The sequence below is a fragment of the Hakea prostrata genome, chromosome 9 (genome assembly GCF_041222555.1).
Source record: "Hakea prostrata isolate BN-2017 chromosome 9, UWA_Hpros_2, whole genome shotgun sequence".
NCBI lineage: Eukaryota > Viridiplantae > Streptophyta > Magnoliopsida > Proteales > Proteaceae > Hakea > Hakea prostrata.
In genome coordinates, this window is record NC_142608.1 from 53,357,098 (window position 1) to 53,378,821 (window position 21,724).

Genomic DNA, 21,724 nt, shown 5'->3' on the forward strand with positions numbered 1-21,724 from the left:
CGTTCGGAGGTGGCTTCCCGACTTTGCGGTTGGCCCACGTCAATGTAATTACAGAATCAATCTTCAACTAAAAACATGAGGTAGAGTGATCAAGATCCCTTCCTGCGAGCTGATTGACCTACCTCTCTCCTACCAAACACAAAAAGGGATGGTTGTGTAAGAATACTTACACCAACCTAGCCAATGAGAGCTCACCCACGACGAGACTTGATTGTCTTATTCATGTTCTTCTTCAAAGTCTCGCCTCGAGGTTCTCTCGATAGACGGTCTTGCTCGAAGGTAGGATCTTGTTCTTCATCTTCTACTTCCACTGATGTCTTCTTCTCATGGTACAGTTTTGGAGCGACAAAACAAGTTTTTTCTTGGAGCGCATCATAGGTACAATATGAGTTTTTTCTTGGTTGTGGCGACCTCCATCTGATCCAAGAGATTGCGTGTTGTTTGGCTGGCACCTGTTGTATATCTTTCTTGAATTTCTGAATCCTTTCTATATTTTGAAGCTCAGGGGGGGGGGGGGGGGGGCATTACATTGTTGAGAATGCACATGGTCGATAGCCTTCGTTGGTGCTCAAGTTATCTACTTTCCTTTTTAGAAAATGTTCCTTGTTCATGAAGAGTTATACAACATAGAAGTTTCTATTTTCAACATAGTTTCTATTTTCATGTTCTTTCCTTTTTGATACTTTCTATTTTATATTAGATGTACTATTAGTTTCCTTTTTTGGAGGGCAAGGTAATTTGCTTCTCAAGTTGTAACCCAGACTAACAGTATTATAATAAGAAGGCTGCGATTCTAGGAGTCTCTTGCTAGAATCGCAGCCCATTGTTGTCGGTTCTTCATCTTCTTCATTCTCTTTCAAGTTCAGCTACTGTTTTGGTTGATTAAAGCTTATTTCCTAACAGCAACATAGAAATTGCAGCTGATCATAGCCATTCATTCATTTCATTTATTTTTCCAAAAATTTTGATATTGCCGATAAATTTATTTAAAAGAGAGGGAGAGAGCTTCAAGTTCTTAGGAAGTTCTATACAAGTCATATATGGTTAAGGAAAAGGCACATGCATATGGACATGCATCATTTCTAAAGAATAAAGGCAAAGGGAGTGAATGCTTGATCAGTTTTCCTAAAGAAGGCTATACAATTCTTCCTTAGTCCATGAATTGACCATCCTGATAATCTCTCTTTTCAAGGCTGCGTAATCTACATGTATTCAATCAATAAATAACAAAGATGAAGAATAGCTCCTCCTCCTGATCTATAGTCTGAGGTTCCAATCGATAACACCAACTCTTAATGTTCCTATTTGAAACCAAAAGCGACAAAATAATTATGCTCAAAATAATATTCTACAATTATTATCCTTGACTATATATATTTTAAAATTAAAATTACATGTGGATTGATGAAAAACAAAAAAGAAAAAAAGAATTGAGCTGTATTTTCTCAAGCTGCCAGTATATGGTATGTTCATTTGACTTGTCTTCTATGTCAAAGAAAATCTTTCTCTTTAACTTGCGTTTGATATATAATTTCAACCATAAAGCTTTATCTAGCATATCAGTTGATCAACTTCATTTCTGTATTGCTTTAGGGTTATCTTGCGCAAGTACTATCTTTCCAGTACCATCTCTCTGTGCTTGCAATTGATGCTTCTTCTCATCATGGGGATGTTACAAATGCTAGAGCAGAGCGAATCAAGAAGCATTATTTGTCAAGAATGCGCAAAGCTCGGTATGGAATGAGATCTTATAATCAAAGCTGTTTCATAGAGGAAATCCCAAGTATCCATGGGTTAGATAACGTAAATCTTGGTAACACAAAGTTGGAAATAGGGATTCCTGCAGCGACCAGAATCAGGGGATGTAACTATACACTAGTGATCTGAAATATCTCATCATCCAACTATCATCCTACTATCTGATGGGCATATACTCCAGCTTGAAGGACACTTGGATAGCAGATTACAGCATCAGAAGTTCTCCCCAATCCAATGGTAGGATCTAATTTATGATCACTTCCAGAATTAGAAGTAGCTTAAATGAAAATTAGTGATTTGGTTTATTCCAGAACTTTAGAAAGTCAGCGAGACTTGATTTAGAAACAAGAAATAGACCAGTTGCTGCAAGGCAGAATAAAAACTGATGCCAGATAGAAACTCCCTGAATCAAAGTAGAGGGTCACCGATTTAGAAATAAACCTGATCAGGAACTGATGAGAACAGAAAGTAACAAGTTTTGAGAAGTGAGAAAGGCAAAGCATTTAGTAAGTAGCCTGGAAAATGGAAAGAAACAAGAAATAAGATGGTACAATGAAGCAATGATATTGCAGCAAGTTAATTGTAGCATGCAATATAGTGAACTGATGGAGAATATCTGCAGACCAATGAATAGACTGAGCCTCTAGCAATAAAAAATTGTCTTAGAAGGATATATAAATAGAACAAAATCGATTACTGCTGCATGCTTCTAGGGTGGTTGGAATAGTGTTCTGAAAAGGAGAGTTGATGTGAAGTGCCAAAGAGGATCCTGCATTACAATTTACAATGTGATCTGTTACTTTAAAAGGAGTGCAGGAGTTAGTAGACAGAAGAACCAACAGAACTGAGGGAAGAAGGAAAGGGAAAAAATAATAGGAAAAGAAGAAGAAAAAAAAAAAAAATGTAGGTATCTCACCAAATCCTGCTTTGGCATTCCACTAAGGTTTTCCCTGCCACATCCGACAGTAGAGCAGTTTTTAATCCCACAAAACTATGGTTTCTCCCACAAGCACTCAAGCTCAAGGTTAAGCTATATTGCAAACCAATGGCAGTGGGAATGATACCCTACTCTTTACTAAATTTTTTAGCTTTATTGAGACAAGTAAAACTGTAACCTCCTGTTTATGGTAAGGAGAATCCTTTAAAGTCTTATTCATGTTAGAAAGCTATTCTGCAACATTAAAAAACAGAAGGTAACTGATTAATCTCTAATATTTGGATATGTAGAGTTGACTCATTACTCATTACAATACTTTATCCAAATATATAAAGCCTATGCCTCATACAACCATTTGATCACTCAAACTAAGCCTATCAATCCTCTTACTCCAGTTTGATAGCCAAGTTTGCCGATGGCCTTGTTCTTTTGAATTACATCAGTATACTAGTGATACATTACATGAAGCTTTATGTGCAGGAGTTGACCATTATATGGGTCTTACCTAGGAAGTCTAATCTATTCGAAACATGCTTTCCTAGATTTGTCTTTTCTGCCTCTCATCATCTGAAGTTCAGTCAATGCAGCCGATCAATTTTTTTTTGTGGACATATTTGCTAATGAAAAGATTTTGGTGGATGAAACTGCAAAAAATAGGAAATGCTAATCAGTACTTGCATATAGCAAGAGGAAAAGAGGAAGAAAGAGGAAATAAGAAAATTGGAATAAAATATAAAGCTGATTGATTAGGAGATGTTAGATTCCCTTACCAGAAGCAATAGGTAGGTCCAGTACAACAAAGCCCATAATAGATGAGCGATTACTCATAAACACTTAAAACAAAAAGATTAACAATCTTTAGTGCTACTACACTAATAAGTATAAATTAATCAGAAACAAAAACAGGGCTGCACCTGCATGCTAAGTTAGAAATATGAAATGCACTTTGAAGCAAAACTTTTTACGACAAACCAAACAAACATTTATCTTATGGATTATTACTTAAGTGAAAATAGGACTGAAAACGAGGTGGTCAAGATTGATATTATGGAGATGTTTCAAAGTGATAATTTCAGATACAGGTTCAGTATCATTTGTCAAGGGGGAGAAATTAGGGATGATTTTATGAATAGAATAAGAGTAAGGTGGATGAGGTGGAGAGAAATGTTTGTGGAGTGATGTGTGGTCAATGCATTCTATAAAATTCAAGGGAAAATTTTATAGATTAATTGAAGGACATGGAATGATGCATGGAGCTGAATGTATGCAGTGAAGCGACCAACGTACACATTAATTAAGGTAATCTAGAAGATGATGTTTATTTGGATGAGTGGTATAACTAGAAGAGTTAAAATGAAAAATAGACACTTGAGAAGTCATCACACTAGTATAATTCTTGTAAGTAGAGAGAAATTCACTACTTCAATCAAGGTGGCATGGATTGGTGAATGATATGATTCAGATTGAAAGAGCCAAATGAGAAAGGGAAGCACAATATGACTTTGGGAGCGGGGTTGAGAAAAATATATTCATAGATCAGGGCTGACTACAATTATTGATTAAATAGGTTAAATTGTGTTATAGGACCTATGTAGCTCTCTAGCTGACTATGTTCAGTTGGAAGAAGGCTTACTTGGTGTGGGTTATTGAGGTTGGTCACCCAGCCTGGATCCACCAAATGGTTATCTCCAGATCCTTGCGTGTTTTATGAAGTTGGACCACTGCTATAAGTAGCTTGCTAAATCACCTCAAGTAGATGTTCCCTCTGCCTTATGGGTATCTTATTTCCTCTTACAGTTGTGAGCACTTTATCTTAGGGCTTCCTTTTGTTTGATGATTTCTGATAATTCTTATGTTTTTGTTATGTCAGAGCAGCTAATGCATATCTAAGTGTGCCCCAGACAGTCACCTGCCGTGTTTTGTCAACTCAAACATTGAAATCCTTGAGCAATTATTTGCTTCATAATAATAATGGTGGACAGTCCAGGCATAATGTAGGAGGTGTAGCAGATGTGGAGATAGAACCCTCTTCGTGCAAGGATCCAAACAACAATGCTTCATTGGTTCTTGCTGGACTCCATGCTTGTGGAGATCTTTCAGTTACCATGCTTAGGTTGGTTCCAACATTCATCCAGTTTTTTGATCTACTTAGTTGTGACACTATTTATGAATTCAGTTTTTTAATACATCCTCATCACATCTTACACACCAATGTAGTAGGCTAGTAGCGTCTTATCGAGCAAAAATAAGTACAGTAAAACTACTCGTATCCCTGCTAAAGTATTGGGAGAGCGTGCACGCACCATTCCACAATTCACAATGTTGGTGAATGGTAATCTAACATGCCCACAAGCTTTGTTTACCCCTTTTTTCTTCATATATTGAATCCTTTGGACTAGCAAGGTCCGTGGTCTAGAGCTTTCTACCATTCTGTAGGAAGTCTAGATACTTTGAGAAACCTCTAGAAGCTAGTAGTAGGCTGTAGAGAGTGGAGAATACATTTTGGCATTTATTATATCCATGGGTGTCTATAAATAGGAATGGCCTCACTTGGCCAAGGCACCAAAGCAAACAAGCAGGCTTCTAATTTGTAAACTTAAAGTTCAAGTAATAATGCTCTCATTCTCCCAAACTTTCTGAGTGTTCACTCAAGATCTCTTACCAAGTCCCTCAAGGTGTGATGAGAGATCTTATGCGGTGGTACCACATTGATGTTGTGTGTGGTTAATGCTTATGAGATCGTACTTGCTTGCCTTAATAATGCTGGCATGGAGTGGCAGTCATTGCTAATATTCCGCAGATGTCTGCAATATATGCACTTGAATGCTGAAGGGCTCTTCCATAGTATCACTCCTTGCCCATGTGTGGTCTCCAAGGATGCTACCCAGTGGCAATTTTAAAAGGACTTTGATTAGTAGCCTCATTCATTGGAAATTGTATTAAAATTCCACTTCTAGCAGTTCAACCCTGTCTTGTTGATTTGCATTCGTAAAAAGCCTAAGGTACAGCTCCAACAATTTGTTGGTACACTCATGTTTAAGTTGTTAAGGGTGTAAATATCATACCCCCCTCCCCCCCAAAAAAAAGGAGTGTAAATATGAGAATATCAACGTGAACAATTCCATCTAAAGCCTCCCTATCTCTGTGGGGATCTCTTACTGATGGTTGATCATGAAACAAGCCAGTACTTGACGGCATATTTTAGCCTTTTAGGTAACCTTTTCACCTTGGCTGTGCAATCCCTCAGCCGTACGTAGAGAATTTATCAACGAAGACAACAACTATTGTTATTGACCCACACCCTTCTGATTTGGTTAAGGTCAAGGTTTAAGGTGTTGGTGTTGGGTATTGTATCAAAAAGATGATTTTAGGATGCATTTAATATCATATTGGAGGGATGCGGATATGTAGGAGAGTGCTCAGGATCACTAGGTCATGTTAAAAAAGTAGAATGGAGTACAATAAAACAAACATTCAAATGATTACATAGAAAGGCTGAGGTATTTTATATGTACTAGTACCCCCGCACCCACCCCCCAAAAAAATAAATCAGGTACCATATTGTACAATATCACAGTGGTACATAAAGATATAATACATATTTGAGGATATAAAGAGATGCATAAGACCTTGGGTATGGCCATGATGAAGTCCAAGAAACACTTTCTGCTGGTCTCTCTTTACTCTTTGAATAGTGGCTCTAACAACCCACTTGGTGGTTGTTGCTCCACATTGTAATGTGAACCAGGCCTAGGGCAAGGGTTATTTGGTAATTCTCAAGGCTTAGGGTTCAGCCCAGGAGCTTCCAGCAATAGAAAGATAGGTTTCCAAGGGGGCTTAGGCTGTTTAAGCCTGCTGTAACTGAGTTTTAGGTCTGAAATAATATAAAGTTTTAAGTTCGGATCAGAAAATAGGAGTCCTAGGACAACTTGGACTGGACTTTAGGTGTTGGCTGGGTTGGAAGAAGGCTAGGTTTGCTGGCTCTGTGATCCAGAATTGAATTCTACTGCTGTTCTTTCAATTAAAGGAGAATCTAATTGTCAAACTTCAATAAAGTCTGGTTTCTGAATTTCTGGAAATTTCTGCAAGTGCCTAAGGTTGAACATGACATGCAGGTTTTTACTAATTCTCAGAATTTGACAGATTTGGGGAAAATAAGAGTAGGACTGGGCTCTAGAGGCTAGAGGGATTCTAACAAGGGTGGATTGGCGCTGATTGATGAGGGAATATGTGAGTCCTAACTAGGTTGGGATTGGAAATTGTGGGGAAGAAGAAAGGGGAAGGAAATGGTTTAAAACTTAGGGGAGGGGTTGCAAGGCAGGGGCAGGGGCTAGGTGCGATGGGTCTGGGATGGTCTTAGGGCCATAGATAAGAAAGGGGAGGGGTCTTAGAGCTGTGGCAGTGAAGGGAGGGGAAGGGAGAGGTGGCAGACAAAGTGAAAGGCCTGGGTTTGGAGATGGATTTTGTACTTACTTGGGAAAGGTGCTGGAAGTTGAAGATCTGATGCTTGTGGTCTTGAAGACGAGTTGCTTGAAGACTGAAATGTTTGATCAAGGGTACTTTGCTGATTGCTGAAGAAGGAGAAAAATTTCTAACCAAAAACCCTCAACCAAGGCCTACCCAATGAAGGAGACCCTGGTCCATACTCAACAATTCAACTAGTTCATCCAAACTGAATTCAAATTACAAGGAAAGGCTATTTAAAGCCTGGGAAATAATGATTCAGACCCAACTTGGACTCCTTGACAGTTGGGGATCCACTTACAACTTGGACTGGACTCTTAAAACGAAAAATAACTTTAAAGTAAACTCCTAACAGATAGGATCCTCTTTGGATAAGAAACCTTATCTAGAACTAGATTGGGACTTTTAAAAATAACTTTGACTCATAATAAAAGACTCTAGCAAACCCAGAATAACTCAAACTTAATTATTAAAATTCTGAAATAAATGGTAAACAAAAATTAGGAGTTAATTGAGGGCTAAAATTCCCAAAATACCCCTCCTGCGAGTTTCAGCCAGATTAAGGAGGCCTTTTGAGCCCACTTGAGGGCCTCACTTGCTGGTTCGATTGGGGGCCCATTTTGTGTTCACATCACGTTGTCTCGTTGGAAGAAAAGTCCTCACTAAGGCCTTGATGTCAACCCTCAATTGAGGCCAATGGTATGCCACTTCCGACAATGCTCATGTGAACCGCTGCCATAGGTGACTAGCCCACTCATTTTTGTGATACTCAGGTCAAAGTCCTCCTTATATTGTTCAACTTAAGAACACAAAGCTTTCTCCTTTTGGCCAGGCATTTTTCCAAGATCTTGTTGAAATTTCACGTAATCTCACAGAATATTTCAGCCTTGCTGGATGTTGAAATAAAATGATATGTGATACCTAAGGAAGTCCAAGTTCATATATATTGTTTTGCCCAAATTTTTGAGCAGTACATCACTCTGCCTTTAAATAAATCCAAGTATCAAACAAAGTGAGTTGAAATTTCGACCCATTTTATTGTTTTATTAGGCATGACAGGGAAGAGGGAAAAACCTGTTTTTTTTTGTGTTTTCCTGGACAGCTCACTGGCATCCATACAAGGTTTGAGCAAGTAATTGGTAGTAGAGAAACATATTGGAATTGGTTTTTTTCTTCATTGTTGGAAGATATATGCAAGATTCAAAGTTGGAGGTTGTATCACTTTTCCAAAAATAAAATTTGCAAGAATTAGTATTAATACTTGGTGTTTGGCCTACGTTTGTTTTATGTGTTACACACTGTCGCTGAATCTGTGACTTCTCAGACCTGCAGTTTTTAAATATCTGTATTAAAATTTGGGTACAAATGCACGACATTTCTTTTTTAAAAGAAAATAGGTATCATTGGTCAATCTATGGCCTCATAGATCAGTGATAAAGATCCAATTGAGCTTTACAACAGTATAGGAGGGTCAGAGGATGAAGAGGATCCCCTATATGAGTGGGTGAGGGACTAGAGTAAGTGTGTCATGGATCGACTTGGGGGCTCGACCCCTAGATTGCTTGTAATGAGTACTAATGTGAACAGGTTTATGGCTTTTCAAGAGGGTTATAGTTGTTCACAAACACACTGACCTTTTGAGTCGGCTCGCAAGGATGGTGATGGGGCTAATAAAATTTGCAAGATGCATTAGGGATGCCACCAGCCAGAGCCAGAGCCAAAGCCACAGATGAGAGTTTGGTTGATCATGCTACATAAGATGCTTACCAAGTACTCATGCAAGCTACTAGAGAGGCATTCATTTGCTGATTTATATCACCACCTTTGCGGGTGGATAATAGTATGGAGCCCATGGACATGTTACAAGTTTGACTGACATTTTGAATGCCCGAGTCTGGAGGAGAATAGTGAGCATGGGGGCAGTGGAATGCACCACCATATGCCTCAGGGAGCACCAGTTTTGACCGCTAGCTATGGTGGTCATCTCTTCATTGTGATCACCAAGGATTAAAGTAAGAAGTGTATGAGCTGATACATATTAGTATTGGTCGCTATTGATATGATAGAGGGTGATATGGTTCTGATAAGCCCCTTGTGTCATGAGTCTACACTCGTAAGCGTGGCAAGGGGATCCACGCAATCTAATCAAGAAAAGATCTCCAGATTCGGATTGCATTCAGATTAGGAAGGAAATGGTTGTGAGATCTTGCGATTCAGATTGAGATCAGATTGCATTCAGATTGCCTTATAGGTTGAGATTTGGGATGATTTTATTAGATTTGGGGAGATTCTATGGAGGGATATTGTAGGCAAGTAATTACTATTAATAGGGGGAAGGTAGAGAAAGTTGGTATGCTTTTGGAGTTATTAGGGAAATAAGGGAGAGGGCGTTTGCTCTTGGGTAGCTGTAGGTATTCCTACTGCTGGTCGTAGGCTATGTTTTGTTTCAGCATTTAATCCAAAGTTCATTATTATTATTACTTCTTTGTGTTGTTCTTCCATTGTTGAGTCACTCTATTTGGGTACTTAACAAATTGGTATTAGAGCCTTCACGATCCTAGGGAGGTAATGGCACTGCCTTCATTTTCTGGCGAAGGAGAAAGTCAGAGATGGATTCTAGAAGTTATGTTGTTCTGCTGGGAGAACCAAATCGAGGAAGAACAGTGGCTAGGAGTGGCGATCCAACATTTAGAAGGAGAGGCACTCGACTGGATTTATTGCAAGGACTTGATGGAATTTACCTGGACGAACTTCAAGAAGGCGTTGGTTAATGATTTCGGTAACGGGAAGGTTGCAACGAGTGTTCCTATCGAATCAGCATCGGTTCTTAGAGATGGGGAATCGCAACACCACTCTGATCAAGTGCAACAAGTGGCCGATGGTAGTGGCCAATTAGTTGCAGAAGTAGTTTCAGTTGCAGAAGTTGTTTCTCACCGAACCATTAGAAGAATGCCAAATAGAGGTTTGATGGTTGAGGCTATTGGTTTTAGTGGTGGAATAAGGAGCGAGGGTCACATGATTGGGTGTGGGAGATGGTCGGCGGCATGGCGGAACCAGAAGTGGCGGCGAGAAGTTCTGTTCGTAGAAAAGGGAGAACACGACGCTGGTTGAAGATTTTTAGGGTTGGTTTGAACCAACTCAAACTGGTTTACCGGTTCAGTTCACTCATTGAGAACCAATGTTTTTCTAATTTGGGCCCAACTCAGGTACGCTTAATCTCACACTCAGGGCCCAAACGAACCAAATTTAAAGACTGGGCCATCTGGTTCCCTAAGAAACCCCCTTGGGCCCAACCCATCCCATTAACCCCAAGCCCATCTCATTTCATTAACCCATATTTCTTAACCTGCTCAAACGAATTATCTTGGGCCCATTCCACTTTTATGACCCAAAGCCCAATTCAGCCCATCAACCCAACGCCCAACCCATTTCTTTTAGCCCATGTTCTTAAGTATTTGGACCCCACCCATTTAACACATCTATCATGGGCCTGGCTCGTTTCGTTACCCCAAAGCTCACTTCTTCTGATTATTAATTTGGGCCCAATTAAGGCTCAACCCAAGACTCTGTTTGAACCAATGAACCAGCGGTCTGACCGAGCCAAGAAGGGGACACACCATCGTCTTCAACCTCTCGAAACTGAGATGGAAAGAGAGGCCGCGAGAATGGGGCAGAATATTACTCCACAACCACTTCCATCGTGTTTGCAGGGGAACGGAGAGTTGCAGCTCACACCAGAAACCTTGATCAGCATTTGTTTCTCTAGTCACGGGTGCTAGAGGTTCTAATTTAATGGAAAGGTCTGCCTCCTTGTGAAAATACTTGGGAAACCTTTGATGAGATGCAGTACCAATTTCCAGATTTTCACCTTGAGGACAAGGTGAAACTGTTGGAGGGGAGTATTGATAAGCCCCTTGTGTCATGAGTCTACACTCGTAAGCGTGGCAAGGGGATCCACGCAATCTAATCAAGAAAAGATCTCCAGATTCGGATTGCATTCAGATTGGGAAGGAAGTGGTTGTGAGATCTTGCGATTCAGATTGAGATCAGATTGCATTCAGATTGCCTTATAGGTTGAGATTTGGGATGATTTTATTAGATTTGGGGAGATTCTATGGAGGGATATTGTAGGCAAGTAATTACTATTAATAAGGGGAAGGTAGAGTAAGTTGGTATGCTTTTGGAGTTATTAGGGAAATAAGGGAGAGGGCGTTTTCTCTTGGGTAGCTGTAGGTATTCCTACTGCTGGTCGTAGGCTATGTTTTGTTTCAGCATTTAATCCAAAGTTCATTATTATTATTACTTCTTTGTGTTCTTCTTCCATTGTTGAGTCACTCTATTTGGGTACTTAACAGGTTCTTTCTTTAACTGATAAGTATGATAACTCATTGGCCGATATGGTCCTATGTGACGGATACATATTGTCTCTCCATTAATCCCAATCCGATCTTCCGTTTGCATACCAGAGAAGAAAACAGAGCAAGGGCCGACTTTTTTCCCAAAAAACTTGCTTGCCCCTCCATTTGCTCTGATTCAACAGTGAACAGTGACTTAAATCAAACATTCTTCACTTCGAATCATTCAGCATTCATAAATCTTGGATCAAATAAGTGAGAACTACAAGAGAAGGTATGTTTTCTAGAAGCTTGAGGTTTTTTTGTAAGGCTTAAAACTGTTCACTTAGAACCCCTTTTTTTTGCATTAGTTACATTAAATTGAAGTTGGTATAGCTTACAAAGTCATAGCATCAAGACTCAGTTATTGCATGGATTTGTGCTCTGATTCTTGAATTTTCTTAGAATGGTGAAACTTGTCAAACATGGGTCATATATTGCCTATTTATAGTGTTGTTTTGCTCCAAAACTTTGAGTCGGTATTTCCATGCATATCATGCATATATACAATACAGTGCATCTCTTGAAATCACTTTCCAGTACAATACCTGATGCCAATACTTTAGCCCTTGCACTCAGTGCCCTTTATGCATGAGAGTCACTTTCACATCGAGTCAGATTTCATGCACATCGTATTTCTCTTCCCAGTCTTCCAGCCATAAATGCCAAAGCAGTTCCATAACTACCGTCCAGTAGCAGTGGCTCTCAGTTGATTTCTTCACAGTCTAGATATCTGTATCCTAGATTAGGATAACTTCTGTGTATTAATGATTCCATATATAGGGCTGCTTTAGAGGGCTATAAGCGTTTTTATTTGTCAGACTATGACATGGCCAGCTTTGTGATGCAGTTAGAGGATAACTTGATTCTGCAACCAGCAAAATTTTCGTTGTTGTGATCATTCTGAAAACTTGATGTGTTACTAGAGAGTGTAGGATTCTAGAAGAAGCATAGGGGTGACTTTGGTAATGTAACTTGAATGCATTTGTGGCAAAGCATGTATGATGTAAATTTGATAGAATGGGTATGCTCACTCATACATAACATGTTGGCATTCATGCCTGTAAATTTTATAGAATGGGTATGCTCACTCATACATAACATGTTGGCATTCGTGCCCTTTATGCATTTATAGAATGGGTATGCTCTCTCTCTCTCCCCGTCTTTTCTTTGCTTTTGTAATAAGATTATTTTAGCTTTACTTCATGTTTTGGATCTGTTCTTGGTGTTTAAAATGGTTTTAACTTCCGTAACTTTTTCACAGGGCACATGATTGAGGAGTTCTAACAAGTGGGAGTCTTATGAGTTTATTTATTTAGGACTTTTGATTATTATGAAAACAAAAATGGAATTATGAGTGTTATTTTTTCTGGACTTTGTGCACCATTAAATAAAAGAAGGAATGTCTAACAGGTATCATTGTCTAGGACTTTTTTGGAGTGTGAAGAAGTCAAAGCTGTGGTTAGCATTGGCTGCTGTTACAACTTGCTATCTGAAGAAGGTTCTGTTGATATTGGCTTTCGGGGTGGATTCCCAATGAGTGAAAGTGTTAAATCGGCTGGCTTTTCTTTTGGTAAAAATGCTCGTGATCTTGCTTGTCAGGTGGAGTCATTGAGACACCTTTCACTTATTACAGTTATCCTTGGTTACCCCTTTTCTTTGATGTGAATCTGGAGGTTTTATAATATGGAAGTACTTTAATATCTTGTATGTAAGGAAAACACCTGAGAAACGAGCCAAAGACTAACTAGGTAATTGAGATTCTTTGGGAGTGGGTTGGCTGATTAGATTGCTAGGGAAGTAATTTCGGCAGCATACTTGAGTCCCACTGGGCTGGGGAATCCTAACAGGTGATCCTTTTTTTGGGAGAAGGTTCTCAAAACAATGTCATTGTAGTTTTACCTTGGGTTCATAAACTCATTAAGCATACATGGAAAATGCAGTATTATTATTCTCCTACCATCTCAATTAAATTGCTCATTCAGCTGTAAGCCAGATCAGCTAATATATTGGCTGATCAGCTTGCTAGGCTGGTTTTAATATGTTGGTCAGATATAATCTAGAATCATGAAGGTTTTATAATCTGCATGTCCGAGAGAGACATTAACCGCTGTGTTCTGCTGGTATGACATTTGAGGTCACATAGTTGAATGTGGGAAGTCAGATGACATTCGAGGCAAATGACACATATTGAAGCCTTTCAATTGGACTTCTACAGAACCGGTGCAGAAGCTGGTCCAATTGAATGGTCAAACCCTCATGAGTGAACTTCAAGTTGGTTTCTAATGGCACCCATTTCAGAGAGACCTCGGCTTTACCTTTGAAATCCCTTTTCCATGTATTTCGGTTGCAAGAGACACTGTGGGGAAAGAAATGCTAATGGGTATCATGATTGGACATAAAATCGTGCTTTACACCTACTTCCCTTTTCACCAGCACCTTACCATTCACAATAGTTCATTAAATCAGACAAACCTTATTCAAATGAATAAAATCCAATTAGATTATTGTAAACACATATGGATAATATAAAATATTCCAAATATTGCTAACATACTATTAACATGGAGATGCAAGGTATTAGACTTGTTCTATTGGCTGAGTTAGTCCAGCAATTACAGTTTAAGGATTATCTGGCTTGTCAAGCTAAAGTTATTAAATTTCTTTGCTTTCTGGTTCTTATATCTGTATCCTCTGCCATCTTTGATCTAATAACTGTAATGCAGGGCATTACAATTGTCTGTTGACTGAAATAGTCCGTCGTTACGGTTTTAAGGATATCTGGCTTGTCCAGATAGGTTATCAAATGTCTTTGTTTTAGGGTTCTTATTTCTATATATGGTGGTCCTGTTTGATGTAAACGTCCACTGGATGGCAACTGTTATGTGATGCTTTGAATAGTGTCTTTGTTTCCTCGGCAGTAGAGGTTGATCCACTGTGGCCTAGTGGTCACAATGTGAGTTTGAAGACTGTCTCTGTGTGAAAATAGGAGTAACTGTAGGGTCTTATACATTATGAGCCTCCCAGGCACTGAAATGGCAGGAGCCTTGTGCACTGATTATGCTTTTCTTCTGATATTTTGCCTGATTATTTTATAGATTAGTGAATGTTGTTCAATTTCCTTTTTCCATTAATTTTTCTTTGTTGGGGGGTAGTGGGAGAAATATACTCACTGTAAAGATCTATGTATAAAAATGATGATTCAGGCATTCTATTCTTGTAATTTGAAATTGTTGACACGAGGGATGACATGTAGGGGTAGGAGCATGGGGCTACTTGCATTTGACGTTCAAGCTCTACCAGACTAGATTATTTGTAAAAAGATATGGAGGGAGTGCTTTGTTGGTCTCATACCACGTAAATTTATGTACCATGTCACAACTTTTCTGACTATAGGATTCTTGGTTCAAATAACTTATAAGACAAAATTGCATGACCTTGCTTCACCTTGCAGAGTGCAGAGAGGTGGAGAAATCTTACCAGAGATGCAGTTCTTCAGAATTTTGATCTGCATGCTTTCCGTGCGGTCTTTCAGATGGTAAATAATGTTTTCCCTTATCTTTTTAATAATTAATTTTATTTTTCATAATTTGCTTGGTCACTCATCGTTCTGCTAGATATGCTCAAGTTGGCTCATGTTCTTGTGGTGTGAATTGGTTTCTTTCACTGTTTCACAGCAGGAGTGTTTTTCTCTCTGTATTGTTGCCCTTTTTTTTTGTGTGGCAGCAGAGCTTGTGATAGTTGTTAACTTGTTTGCAGTACTTCTTGTATTATGTATTGTCTAACTAATACTCATGCAGGGCACGTGGTAATATATGACAAAGCAAGTTACTATGCTGTCTATGCTGCATTTCAGGTTCCCTTGTTTGAACCATATAAATCTAGTAATCATTTTGCAAATGATGGACTCCGATAAGACCCTGCTATTATCCCTGTAATCTCTGGCAACTCTCTACAGCACCCCTGATAATTCCGGCACTGATTCCTCACTGAGGGAATTTTACTCGCTCAAGCCTACTGAAATTGTTAACAGAAATGGAACAGGCAGATAATGAACAATGAGCAATGGAATACGCAGTTAATTAACATTTGAATGCATATGAATTCCCTTAACAATCGGTGAATTCCATTACAATCATCAAAACCCTCACATTACCCTAGTAACCTTACAACTGCTACTGCTACTAAACCAGTGAACTCACCCAGTTCACTAACCTGAGAGCCCTTCTCTCACCAAAGCAAGCTTATACCCAAAAACACTAATTCAATCCCTCCCCTTTTCCCATCTTTCCCCTAATATACCCTAAAACCTATGCCCCAAACAAATTCCTAACTAACCCCTCTCCACCTCAGCCATACCCTCTGAATTTTCTAACAGCAAGTAGCTCCTCCCTAATAAGTCCCTGCCACATGTCCTTGCCTTTTGATGCTGTCCACCCACCTGGTTGGGTAATCCCCTAATCATTAGTATTTTATCAGACTCACTTATGATGGAGGAAGAAAATTCCGATGTGGTCAGATTTCAGAATAGTAATTTCAGGAATTTACTTATAGATTCCTAAATATAAATCAGAATTAAGTACATCCACATAATGGAGATCAATGAGGTGGTTGAGACTTGAGAGGGAGAAAAGGTAAGTCAATGGCTAAGTTGCTGGTTGAAAAATTATCAGATTATTGAGAGGTCGCTAGGTGTTATAGAGTTAGGATTTAAAATAAAAAATCGCTTTTTCTACAATATGGATTCAATGGTAGAGAATGGTAGGTTTATGTATGATAGTCATAATGACTATTGTAAGACTATGGGGGGGGGGGTCAAGGCAGTGACTTAGTGAGTTCACAGCTGCACTTATCAGTGATGATATGAACAGATGCATACAAATTGAGTTCCCTGGGTGTATGTTTTTTTTTCTGGTGATATTGTGTTGGTGGATGAAAAAGAGTGAGGAATTAATGCCAAGTTGAAGACAGAGAGCAGCCTTGGGATAAAAATGTCTTTAAGATGTAGAACAAAGACAGAGTATATAGTACGTAAATCAAAGGGACATATTCAAAGTGGATATTCTAGATATTTGGGCTCTACCTTCAATAAAGAATGCAATATCGAGGATGATCTTGCTAGAGAATCAAATTGGGATGGATGGTGTGGAGAGATGCATCAGTAGTGTTGCGTAATTGGTGTAATCCTTTAATTTTAAAGGGAGTCTTTATATAACCATCATGTGACAGGCTACAATGTATATTGCAGAATGTTGAACAATAAAGATGCAGAATATAAAATCAAGTGGGCAGAAACAGGATGTGAAGTATAGGATGGTCATAGTAAAGTTAAGAGTAAGTTGCTTGAGATGGCACAACCATGATCAATGGAAGCCTTTGAATGATCCTGTTTGGAGGATTTCTTTGATTCAGTTTGAAGTAACTAAATGGGCCAGGGGCTGAGACAATAACAGACATGAGAGAAGTAAAAATGGTGTAAAATAGGAGCAAAATATTCACCCAAAAAAAAAAAGGAAAAAGAAGAAGAAGAAACAAAGGAGTAAAAGAAAGCGAAAAGGAGTAAAGGACAATAAGTGAGGAATGAAGTCAAAGCAGTGGTCAAAGGAACATATCAGGAGTGTCCCTTTACAAGGGCTTGGCAACATGGATCCTTGTCCACTAAACAACTGTTTGTGGTCATACAAGATTGTTCCCCGTTACATGCATATCCTCTTTCAATGCTTCTCCAGTAGACATTTTTACTCCAGCCCTACCTCTTTAAGTTCTGTCAAATAGAATATGCTCATTCTGCCTTACTGGTGCGTCTGTAGGTCTTCAATGGACATCGTCTACCACCTTAATCGGTTCTCATAGAGCTTTTCATAAATTGGTGAAACTTCCAATTCATTTATAATACAATCATTCCTTACTCTCTTAGTCTTGCCACCTCATCTCTGCTAAACTCTGTGATATCTGTACTCTCTTGATGGACCTTTGGCCTTTTATTTTGATGAGAAACATCATCTTCTACATCCTTCTTTTTGTTGAAGATTGACCCAAGATATCTAAATCATTCACTTTGTGGTAGCTCTCACTCCTTGAGTTCCACCACATCATCGTCTCTCATGCTTTGGATGAAATTAGGCCTCATTTGTTTTTCCTTTGCTCTACTTGAATCCTCTTGGTCCCAAACTTGATCTCCATAATTCCACCTTCACATTAATCCCATCTGTTGGTACTTCTGTCAAAAGAATATCCTTAGCTAATGGTGTACACTATGGAACCTTATCTTGGATTTGCCTGGTTAAATCACCTATGATGAGTACAAACAAATAAGGGCTTGAAGGGCTTGAAGCTGAACCTTGTTGTAACCCAATTGTAATTGTTAATTGCTAATTGCTACCTTAACCCTTTGCAGTGTTGACACTCGTCACCATGCCCTGATACATGTCCTTAACCATGTCTGCATAGCAAATTGAGCTCCTCTTCTCTAGGACATGCCAAAGAATTTCTCTTGGTACTCTCTCATATCCTTTTTCTTGGTCAATAAAAATTGCATGAAGGTTATTTTTTTTGTAGGATCTCAAAATTTCCATAAGCCTCCTTAAAGGATAAATAGCTTCCGTTGTAGATCTCGTTGGCATAAAATTTTTCTCCAACATAATAGGTCTTTTCTTATATGGGTCTCAATGAATTTTTCACCCATATAGTTTCATGGTATAACTCTGTAGTTTTATGTAGGGGAGTAAACGGATCGAATAGTGGCATTACCCTATTTGAATCCTATTATATTTAGACGGATTTCGGATAATATCCTATCAGTTTCTAGATTGATTAAGTAGGACTCAGATGATATTTGGATAGTTATTCTTTTACATGCAAATTGTTCTAAATGGGTATGAATGCAAATTTAGAAGCGGATTTTGCTAATGTATTTATAGCCTTAGTTTTATGCCTCTATGGTTACTGTAGTTCTTAATGTCACCTTTATTTTTATGAGAACTTAAGTGCTTTTTTCCTCCAATCACCTGACATTTTTGTTGTACTCAAAATCTTGTTAGATAACTTGGTAGCCAAGATATCCCTTCTACTCCTAAACTCTTCCATACATCAACTTTTTTGTTTTTTTATTTTTTTATTTTTTTTGGGGTGGGGGGGTGGGGGGAGGGGTTGGAAAGAATTGATCAGCAAGAAAACTGGTTAAAGGGTCACTATTGATTTGATTTATCTTAGAAGAAGCCTAACATATGTATTTATTGCGTCAGTTTCTTTGTTAGCAGTAGCTAGTTGCTTGTGCTAACTATTTAGTACTTGGAGGTAGTTACTTGTGTTTGTTGTAACACAGACTTATAATTTAACTAGAGACTTCACACAAAACCCAAATTACAAAACATATCCTTTTTCTAGGACTGACAATGACAATATGTTTCTGCTTCTCATCCTGAAGAAAGGAAATCAAAAGAAATCATTTCTTCCATTATGGTTCTTTTATATAGACCCAAAATTGAAGGGCTTGAGTTGGTCTTGTGGAATTTGGGATTCAGCCTCCTAATTGGCTCATGCATTCAAGCCAATAAATGACTGGTACGTGTCCGCTCCCGATGGAATAGACTTGCATTTGGGTGGCACAAGTAAATAATGCTTCCCCAACCTCTTGTTGCAGTTCATTTCATTATGATTTTGTTTTTCTTTTCTTCAGTGCCTAACACATTATGTTTTTCTCAAAGGTTCTTTATAGATATTACCCGGAAGTCTGGAAAGCAAGCCCTTCAATTGGGAGGCAAGGCAAAGCTTTGCGCCGTCAACAGCAAAGGAGAGTTCTGGAGACTAATCTGCATCTAGAAGAATGTAATGTCTTTCACTTCAACTACTTCCTGTGGGCAATACAAATAGGAAGGAATTTGCCCTACTAGGAAGCCTTCTTTTGTGGGGTAGGCATGGATAACATAGACATTATATAACAAGATTGCAGAGTGAGAAGACGACCCCAAGCAGCAACAAACTAGACATACCCCAAGTGAAAGTACATGGCATTCCCTCCCTGGGCTGGGAGGGATTAAAGTTCCATTCAGGCCATTCTAGTCAAAAAGTTCCTTTCCTGTCAAGTCTGCAGTCTCGTTTGTTGATCTTGATTTGCATCTAAGCAGCAGTTCAACATTATGTCATAAAAATCCTATGCGTATTGACTTTATGTGGCTGTACCAGGAAACCTAGTGGCACTAGAGTGATTAAAAGGAAAATCACTGATGGTGCAGATAGGTTCACCAAGTAATATGCCTGCTCTAATTTTCAGTTTTATATCTTGGACCGTGGTTGGTACATTCATCGAGATAGTCCATTATATCATGTAGCAATCACAGCATTGCACATGATACTGGTAGACCCACCATTTGATGTACCCAACATATTTTTCTCCTTTGCATAATCAGGGCAGTCAGATGATCATAGATTGATCATATGATGGAATCATTGTTGGTGGGACTCAGTAGTGTTCATTTTATGATAGATTCATACTGTTCTATAGATTAACTGCCAGGTAATAGCATTTATGGGTTAACTAAATGGTTTCTAGACTTGGTTGATTGAGAGTTTCATTTCTTCACTCTGAATTCTAAACCTTTTTTTGTGTTTCAGGTAACCGGTCATGCTCAACCTCTGAGGTTGATTCACTCTCTCCCAAGATACCTTCTAACAGCCATGTGGGAGAATGTTCTAACATTGACACTGTTGACAAGTACCCTCTGTTTGAAAATTTCTGCAAGTCTGGGCTATGTCGGCTGGGTCTAGTACATTCACGGGAGATTGATCTTTTTGGAGTATGGAAGGAAGCTCAAAGTTTTTATGTATGTTTCTCTCGACAAGTATGCTTGAACTGTGATGACATTTTAATTTTGAAGAATTTTATCTCTAGATGTGTATTAAAATTTGATAGCGAGAACACTTAATGATAATGTAGTGATGCATGTGTTAAACTATGCTGATTGAGTATTGGTCATCATCTATTGCAGGAGTTTGTGGGACCATACTGGTCACTTAGGGCTGCTTTGGGGCCTCTGTTGGAAACTCTCATTTTGCTTGATAGGTTGTTGTTCCTTCAAGAACAAGGCAATTTGGTGGAAGCTACTGCTGTGCCTATATTTGATCCTAGATTATCACCACGAAATGTGGCCATAATTGCTTGGAAAAAAGATCCAAGTTTTATTCTGTAGATTGACTTGGTAGTCTTCTGTCTTTGACTCTGAGCACCCCATCTGCACACACGTGATATATATGCATATTGTTCATCCATCCAGGTCTACTTGATTTGTTCCATCAATGTCATGTTAATTGGGTTAGGTTCTCTAAGAAACTGATTTTTATATAACAGCTGGCTTTCTGAACAGAACATACAGGAGCTTCACTGTTTTAACAGATTCAATTAGTTGACCTGTTCATGAATATTATCCTGGTATAAATTTTTCAATGATAGAAATTGATTACATCTAAATCATGTCATTTTCGTTTCCATGTAGAACAATAAGGCCAACTCATGGTAGTCAACTGGGACAGAATTTTACCTATCATCTTTTGGGACCTTCGGGGTAATTTAAGAAAGAGAGAAAGAAGAAGAAGAAGAAGAAGAAGAAGAAAAAGAAGTGTAAATATGAATGTTGTTGATATATTTTATGATGGATTCTGAGATTCATAAGACAAGATGAGAATTGGGCATTTAATGTAAGTTGTTTCCTCAGGTTGCAGCATTGGACAATAAGAGAGGCTAGGAAGTTTAATATTAACAAAGGTGAGAGCTGCTGATACTGTGGGATGGTGAGCCTTCCTTCTAAGCAATGTTGGGAAGTTGGACTACCCTAACCGACTTTATCTACCCAGAACACAAAACTTTATCTCTCACAGATTATTTAGAACTCATTGTTCATTCTTCCTTTCAAATTTAGTGAGAGAGAAATCAATCAGATGTAACGTATAAAACCAGGCATCTTATGGTTAGAGATACCCCTAGAGTTGACCCTTGTCAAGTGTAATATTCTACTCTTTTTTTTTCTTTCTTTTTTAGTCTAGTCAAATTAGAATTAGAAACCCCCTTAAGAACACCCCAAAGCTTATCAACATTCTAGTTGCAAAGTATATAATACCTCAACTGTCATTTATATTTATAACTTTTTGGCCTTAAGAGTACTCCAAAGCTAATCAG

The 21,724-nt window shown here is 38.6% G+C and overlaps 1 protein-coding gene across 1 annotated transcript in view; it reads left to right on the forward strand.

The window, feature by feature from the left end:
- The window catches only part of LOC149005552 (S-adenosyl-L-methionine-dependent methyltransferases superfamily protein), a 45,612-nt gene extending 24,091 nt beyond the window's left edge, over positions 1-21,521 (forward strand). The window contains exons 6-12 of the mRNA XM_089168639.1: positions 1,594-1,733; positions 4,566-4,808; positions 12,981-13,155; positions 15,008-15,091; positions 19,260-19,380; positions 20,167-20,375; positions 20,541-21,521. Of these exons, the coding sequence (XP_089024765.1) occupies positions 1,594-1,733; positions 4,566-4,808; positions 12,981-13,155; positions 15,008-15,091; positions 19,260-19,380; positions 20,167-20,375; positions 20,541-20,741 (1,173 nt within the window). The 3' untranslated portion in view covers positions 20,742-21,521. The remainder of the gene's footprint in view (positions 1-1,593; positions 1,734-4,565; positions 4,809-12,980; positions 13,156-15,007; positions 15,092-19,259; positions 19,381-20,166; positions 20,376-20,540) is intronic.
- Positions 21,522-21,724: the final 203 nt, after the last annotated feature.